General features: G+C 45.9%; 1 protein-coding gene across 2 annotated transcripts; it reads right to left on the bottom strand.

Annotated features, from left to right (window-relative positions):
- Window positions 1–1376: 1376 nt before the first annotated feature.
- LOC112237742 (protein S100-A1) lies at window positions 1377–7306 on the bottom strand. Of its 2 annotated transcripts, XM_024406340.2 has the most exons (4): window positions 7081–7304; window positions 6401–6489; window positions 2334–2495; window positions 1377–2079 (listed from the first exon to the last, which is right to left on the bottom strand). In XM_024406340.2, the coding sequence occupies exons 3-4, from the start codon at window positions 2472–2474 to the stop codon at window positions 1915–1917; spliced, it is 306 nt and encodes a 101-aa protein (XP_024262108.1). In that variant the 5' UTR covers window positions 2475–2495; window positions 6401–6489; window positions 7081–7304; the 3' UTR covers window positions 1377–1914. The 2 variants fall into 2 exon arrangements, with proteins under 2 accessions (XP_024262108.1, XP_024262111.1); XM_024406343.2 differs by lacking the exon at window positions 6401–6489 and having other exon boundaries at window positions 7081–7306.
- Between the last annotated feature and the right edge of the window lie 271 nt (window positions 7307–7577).

Genomic DNA, 7577 nt, shown 5'->3' with positions numbered 1-7577 from the left:
CCGGTTTTCTAAAAACCATCCTTCCTTTTCTGTCTGCTTTTATCTCACTTTATTTAAATTCCCTCTCCTCCTTATTTGTGTCTCATGATTAAGTTTTTTATGGAAATCTTACCAATAGCTTTGACTTTTGAATCAGATATTAGGTCTAACCTTACAACTATAAGCCCAGGGTTTGTAAAGCCCTAGTTAAAATCTTATTTTCCGGTTGTGTCAGTAAAGAACGCTAATAATCGTTATCTCACGCCACTAATTGTTAGACTCCCTCTCGCATGGAACTATCCTGTCTATAGATATGGCTTTTATCTCATTTCTTTAGATTTATTTGCCTAAACAATCCTTCCTTTCTGCTAAATTCCCTCTCCTCCTTATTTGGATATTTCCGTAGTTTAGTTGAATCGGACCGATGATCAATACTGCCACTATTCAAATGACCAATCCAGTTATCTTTGACTTTTGCAGATATTCTTGCCATCTAAAGCCCCGTATTTTCCGGTTGTGCCCTAATAAGTTATCTCACGCCACTAATTGTTAGATCATCCTGTCTATAGATATGGCTTTTATCTCCTATCCCCCAGATACCTAGTTTAGTTGAATCCCGATGATCAATACTGCCACTATTTAATCCAGTTATCTTGCGCATTCTTGCCATCTCCCCACGCCCAGTGTGTCCTATCCCCCAGTACCTATTTAATATCCCGTCTTAATCTGATTATGATTAAGGTCAATTTGGATATTTTCCGTAGTATTAGTTGAATCGGAACGATGATCAAATGACAAGATCACCGTCCTATCTCCCAGTACCTATTTAATATTCCTTCTTAATCTCGGGCAGGTGTGCCTCTCATGATTAAGTTTAGTTTATTTGCGGTAGTGCACATTACCACAGGTTATTTTCGAACCTGCTTCCGTGTATATCGGTTCTACAAAACCCATTGTATGATGGTCATACACCCCTGTGGGGATAGCAAAGCTCTTACCATTGATGAATTCTCAGAACATCAATTAAAGAACTCAAATCCCCCCAAAATCGAGAATAAAGGCTACTTTACCTGGCTGCCGGCTGGGAAAGCATTGTTCGTTTGAATCTAGTCACCTTTCCTGGAATCTGTGATAATACGCAGGCCTGTTTTAATTTTAACCTCAATTCAGAGGTCAGGTCTTTAGTAAAACGAGTCAAAAACTCGTCCGTGCACGATTTTCAGCGTACTACCTCAAGATACCAGGGAGGGGTATTTAGATCCGGCTCGAAGGACCAAATGTTAGTGGAATTTCTAAATTCCTGTATGTTTTGTAGCCAAAACCAGATTCTCACTCATTCTAATTCATTAATGAGTTGTAAGTTCATTAATTATGCATGAAGTAGATTGAGACCAGTCTTAAAAGCCAAAAGTAACAGCGTTTATTTCAAGAGAGTACTGAAGCATACACATTTTTCCACAGGTTATAAACTGAACATGACATCATCAGTTTATCCCCCCTCTCTCCGATTCTCACAAGAGCCCATTGTTCATTAGGCCTGGAACGTCTCCCAGACATTTCTTATCTGTCTGACAAGCCATAGCCTCGCTCCTCCGTTAACTTCCCAGGAGGCCCAGACAATTAATTCGTTCTGCTTACATTTTCAGTAACAGCTTAACCAATAACTTTTACTTTTCATACCATAACATAATAGTATTAGAATAAATGGTTCTAATCAATAATGTATACATAATTAATCATCTAAACTATAATTTCCTCTAACAAACAGACAGACACACGTCAGACACATGTGACAAACAGAGAGAGTGGGAAAGCCACTGTTTATTCACAACAGTAAGACTTCTTATAAAATGACTTATTTGACATATAGAGAAGCAAAATTACATATAGAAAAGCATCCATCTCTGCTTCTCTTTCTCCTTGTCCTGTCCTCCTTCACTTATTGGCAGAAGCCTTCTGGGTGTGGAGCTGGTAGATCTGTTCACAGGCGATGGAGAGGTCCACCACCAGGGAGACAAACTCCTCGAAGTTTACCATCCCATCACCATTCTGGTCCAGATTCTTCATGATCTTGTCTATGGCGGCTGGGTCCTTCTGGGACTGAGAGGGAAGGAGAGATGGAGGAGATGAAGAGAATGAGTAAGAGAGAGAGTGAAAGAGAGATAGATGGGAGGAGGGGAGAGAGGGGGGTTAGACTGACTTTGGATACTCTTTAATAAAGTGAAAGAGAAATCAGAACGAAAGGGAAAGAGCGTGAGAAAGTGTTGAGGGACAGTGAGATAAAACCAGAGAGATAGAGCGAGAGAGCGAGAGAGCGAAAGAGAGAGAGAGAGAGAGAGAGAGATCTATGGTACCTTCAGGAAGCTGCCCAGCTCTGTCTGCATGAGTTCTTTCAGCTCCTTCTTGCTCAGTGTGTTACAGTCACCGTCCTTGTCGGCATAGCGATGGAACACCGTGATCAGGGACTGCAAGGATCTCTCCAATTGAGACGGCATGGCTGCAGAGAGAAGGATACACTGAGGAGGGGAGAGAGGGAGCGGGGAGATGGTAGGGGAGAGAGGGAGGAGGGAGATGTGAGGGGAGGGGAGAGAGGGAGGAGGGGAGATGGTAGGGGAGACAAGGCGGAAGGGGGTGTAAATTACAGTGACAGATTAAGATTAAGACTAAGATTGAATCGTAAAATACTGGCTCTGACACTCGCCGGATGTGGCAGGGCTTGCAAACCATTACAGGGCTTGCAAACCAACCACTCATCACTACCTGATGAGCTAAACAGCTTCTATGCTCGCTTTGAGGCAAATAACACTGAAACATGCATGAAAGCACCAGCTGTTCTGGAAGACCGTGTGATCACGCTCTCCGCAGCCGATGTGAGTAAGACCTTTAAAATTGTCAAGCTTCACAAGGCCGCAGGGCCAGATGGATTACCATGACGTGTACCCTGAGCATGCGCTGACCAACTGGCAAGTGTCTTCACTGATATTTTCAACCTCTCCCTGTCTGAGTCTATAATACCAACATGTTTTAAGCAGACCACCATAGTCCCTGTACCCAAGAACACTAAGGTAACCTGCTTAAATGACTACCGATCAACACATCCGCCACGCTGATCCTCAACACAGGGGCCCCTCAGGGGTGCATGCTCAGTCCCCTCCTGTACTCCCTGTTCACTCATGACTGCATGGCTAGGCAAGACTCCAACACTACCATTAAGTTTGCCGATGACATAACAGTGGTAGTCCTGATCACCGACAACAGACGAGACAGCCTATAGGGAGGAGGTCAGAGACCTGGCCGTGTGGTGCCAGGACAACAACCTCTCCCTCAATGTGTTCAAGACAAAGGAGATGATTGTGGACTACAGGAAAAAGAGGACCGAGCACGTCCCCATTCTCATCGACGGGGCTGTGGTGGAGCAGGTTGAGAGCTTCATGTTCCTTGGTGTCCACATCACCAACAAACTAACATGGTCCAAGTACTCCAAGATAGTCGTGAAGAGGGCACGACAAAACCTATTCCCCTTCAGGAGACTGAAAAGATTTGGCATGGGTCATCAGATCCTCAAAAGGTTGTACAGCTGCACCCTCGAGAGCATCCTGACTGGTTGCATCAATGCCTGGTATGGCAACTGCTCGGCCTCCGACCGCAAGGCACTACAGAGGGTAGTGTGTACGGCCCAATACATCACTGGGGCCAAGCCTCCTGCCATCCAGGACCTCTATACCAAGCGGTGTCAGTGTAAGGGCCTAAAAATTGTCAAAGACTTCAGCCGCCCTAGTAATAGACTGTTCTCTCTGCCACTGCACAGCAAGCGGTACCGGAGCTCCAAGTCTAGGTCCAAGATGCTTCTAAACAGCTTCTACCCCCATGCCATAAGACTCCTGAACATCTAATCAAATGGCAAATGGCCCCCCTTTACACGTCTGCTACTCTCTGTTGTTAAAATCTATGCAAAGTCACTTTAATAAGTCTTCCTACATGTACATATTACCTCAACTAACCGGTGCCTCAGCACATTGACTTTGTACCAGCACCCACCTGTATATAGTCTCACTATTGTTATTTTACTTGTTACTTTTATTACTTATTCTTATTCTTATTTTATTTTTACCCGCATTGTTGGTTAGGGGCTTGTAAGTAAGCATTTCACTGGAAGGTCTTCCTACATCTGTTGTATTCGGCACATGTCACTAATAAAATTTGATTTGATTTGATATCAGCTGATGTAAGAAGGGTTTTCTAAATACATTTGATTTTGATTTCATTATGATAGATACTCAGTACAGTTGTTGGTGTCAAACCCTGATCTGTTTCACCTGTCCTTGTGCTTGTCTCCACCCCCCTCTAGGTGTTGCCGATCTTCCCCGTTTATCCCCTGTGTACTTATACCTGTGGTTTCTGTTTGTCTGTGCCAGTTCATCTTGTTTGTTCGAGTCAATCAGCGTTTCGTGTCTCAGCTCCTGGTTTTTCCAGTCTCTCTTTTCTCGCCCTCCCGGTTTTGACCCTTGCCTGTCCTGACTCCGAGCCCGCCTGCCTGTCCCTGAGCCTGCCTGTCCCTGAGCCTGCCTGACCCTGAGCCTACCTGACGATCTGTACCTCTGCCCCCCTCTGGATTACTAACCTCTGCCCTACCCTGACCCTGACCCTGCCTGCCGTCCGGTACCGTTGCCCCAGCTCTGGTTTACTGACCCCTGCCTACCCTGACCCTGAGCCTGCCTGCCGTCCGGTACCGTTGCCCCAGCTCTGGTTTACTGACCCCTGCCTACCCTGACCCTGAGCCTGCCTGCCGTCCGGTACCGTTGCCCCACCTCTGGTTTACTGACCCCTGCCTACCCTGACCCTGAGCCTGCCTGCCGTCCGGTACCGTTGCCCCAGCTCTGGTTTACTGACCCCTGCCTACCCTGACCCTGAGCCTGCCTGCCATCCGGTACCATTGCCCCAGCTCTGGTTTACTGACCCCTGCCTACCCTGACCCTGAGCCTGCCTGCCGTCCGGTACGTTGTTGCCCCAGCTCTGGTTTACTGACCCCTGCCTATCCTGACCCTGAGCCTGCCTGCCGTCCCCGTTGCCCCAGCTCTGGTTTACTGACCCCTGCCTACCCTGACCCTGAGCCTGCCTGCCGTCCGGTACCGTTGCCCCAGCTCTGGTTTACTGACCCCTGCCTACCCTGACCCTGAGCCTGCCTGCCGTCCGGTACCGTTGCCCCAGCTCTGGTTTACTGACCCCTGCCTACCCTGACCCTGAGCCTGCCTGCCGTCCGGTACCGTTGCCCCAGCTCTGGTTTACTGACCCCTGCCTACCCTGACCCTGAGCCTACCTGCTGTCCAGTACCGTTGCCCCAGCTCTGGTTTACTTACCCCTGCCTACCCTGACCCTGAGCCTGCCTGCCGTCCGGTACCGTTGCCCCAGCTCTGGTTTACTGACCCCTGTCTGCCCTGACCCTGAGACTACCTGCCGTCCGGTACCGTTGCCCCAGTCTGGTTTACTGACCCCTGCCTGCCCTGTTTATTGCCTGCCCCTGTTTGCAACATCAAACTATTGTTTATTCGACATGGTCTGCATCTGTGTCTTCCCTTCATACCTGATAGATGGTACTAATATGCTGACTAATAGAAAACTATCCCTTTGAAGCAAACTAATTAACAATGCACATTCAGGGAGGATGGGAGTTGGCTTTCTTTGTCTCTGTAAGCACAGTCTGTTACTTAGTGGCATTTAAGCTGTCATCTTACACTCCTTTACACATTCCCTCTACCTCTGACTCCTCCTTTTTCTTTTGGTGCCTCCCACTTTCTTTAGGAACATCCAACATCTCTAGCTGTGTAGACTGTCCTTTAACCAAGTTTGGCCCAGGGTAGGCCGTCATTGTAAATAAGAATTTGTTCTTCACTGACTTGCCTAGTTAAATAAAGGTGAAATAGCTTGACCATGTGACACATGTGACATATCATTGTAACTGTCAAAGGGTGGGTATTTGGGGATGGAGAGGGGTGTGACAGGAGAGGAAATGATTTTGCAACAGTTCAGTGTAAAGAGATGATAATTGGTGAGTAATGCCTATAAAATGACTTGAACCTGCTGAGAAAAACTTTGTAGACCTAATAGAGTTCTAAAACAAAAACATTGCTTCAATGTTCAAAGGTTTTCCTATAAATAAACTATGACATAATGTGATCAGTAAATAGTATGGCCCGTCATCCTGCATAACAAACCATAGAATAACTGATTTTTGAATCAAATCAAGCGAAGACTAATGAACATTATAGCCTACAAGTTTGCCGGACGAGACAGATCAGTAGCTAGTCACACTTGGAAACAGTTGTTACAGTTACAGAGACCTGTTTATTACACTAGATAACCTCCTCTGTTAAACCAAAGACACCAATAGTAATAGTAGAATAAGTGGAGAACGGTTACTTACCAAACAGAGGAGAGACGCTAACAGAACAGGGTGGGGAAGTAGGGTACTGCTGAATATATACCAATGATGCTGAATCTACTGCGCACGAACTGTGGGAAAGATTTTATAAAGACAAAGAATTTATAGAGAACAGAACGCCTGCCTAATTGTGAGTGTTTGTAGCCTATAGTGGAGGTGTGTGTGTGTGAGAGGGAGGGAGGGAGGGAGGGAGTTAGAGTTTAGGCTTGATGTCTTTCAGTCCTCATCTTTGAATTCAACATGATAAAATAGACATGGATCACCTAGAATGTTTTCATATCGCATTAACACACTGAGAACTCAATGATCTCATTCACACAAATCTATCCCAATGATGCTGAATCTATACCAATGATGCTGAATCTATTATACCAATGATGCTGAATCTATACCAATGATGTTGAATCTATACCAATAATGCTGAATCTATACCAATAATGCTGAACACAGGCGTAGAGAGGGGTGACAAGAGTACACACTAGTATGTTTGGAAGAATAGTTCTATGGATGAAGAGGATGGGATGAAGTTTCTTGAATTAAATGCCATTTTGTCACGTATACTCCCTCTATGGTGTTCGAGGTCGCCAGTCTGGTCATCATTACGCACACCTGTCACCACTAGTATGTTTGGAAGAAGCGCACCAACACCTCATCAGACTCACCTGTGCTCCATCACCTCCCTGATTACCTCCCCGGTATCTGCCACTCCTCTTGGTTCCTTCCCCAGGCGTTATTGTTTCTGTTTCACTGTTTCATGTCTGTACGCTACTTGTGTTTCTTGTTTTGTTCCTTGTGTTATTTATTATTAAAGTCACTCCCTGTACTTGCATCCCGACACCCAGCGTCCACAAGTTACACTCTGCCTAAGCACACAGTGGCCTACCACTCCCTGTGTGTTATGGAACAGTCAAGCAGATCAGTATCTACTATTTTCTAGAACAGTCAGCTTGGCAACACCATACAGAGAGAGAGAGAGAGAGATGGGAGCATAACTCTCTCATGCAGGCTGAAACATGCAGAAAAACAGGAAAAGTCACATAGGCCACTCAGGACTCAACTCCTAATGTTGGCATAGCATTGGCTTTGAGACGGTCATGAAGGCGTGCATTTAACTGGCACAAACAGATAACGATAAAAAGCAACAAAATCGCATATAGAT

Source organism: Oncorhynchus tshawytscha, linkage group LG03 (assembly GCF_018296145.1).
Source record: "Oncorhynchus tshawytscha isolate Ot180627B linkage group LG03, Otsh_v2.0, whole genome shotgun sequence".
Classification (NCBI taxonomy): Eukaryota; Metazoa; Chordata; class Actinopteri; order Salmoniformes; family Salmonidae; genus Oncorhynchus; species Oncorhynchus tshawytscha.
Note: the sequence above shows the minus strand (reverse complement) of the source record. Positions and strands in the feature narration are given on the sequence as shown.

Bases quoted from the DNA above. Each gene is read 5' to 3' on its own strand.
- LOC112237742 (XM_024406343.2), bottom strand. From the start codon at position 2,474: ATGCCGTCTCAATTGGAGAGATCCTTGCAGTCCCTGATCACGGTGTTC. The intron at 2,080-2,333 runs GTACCATAGATC...CTTCCCTCTCAG, and splicing joins AGCTGGGCAGCTTCCTGAAG to TCCCAGAAGGACCCAGCCGC.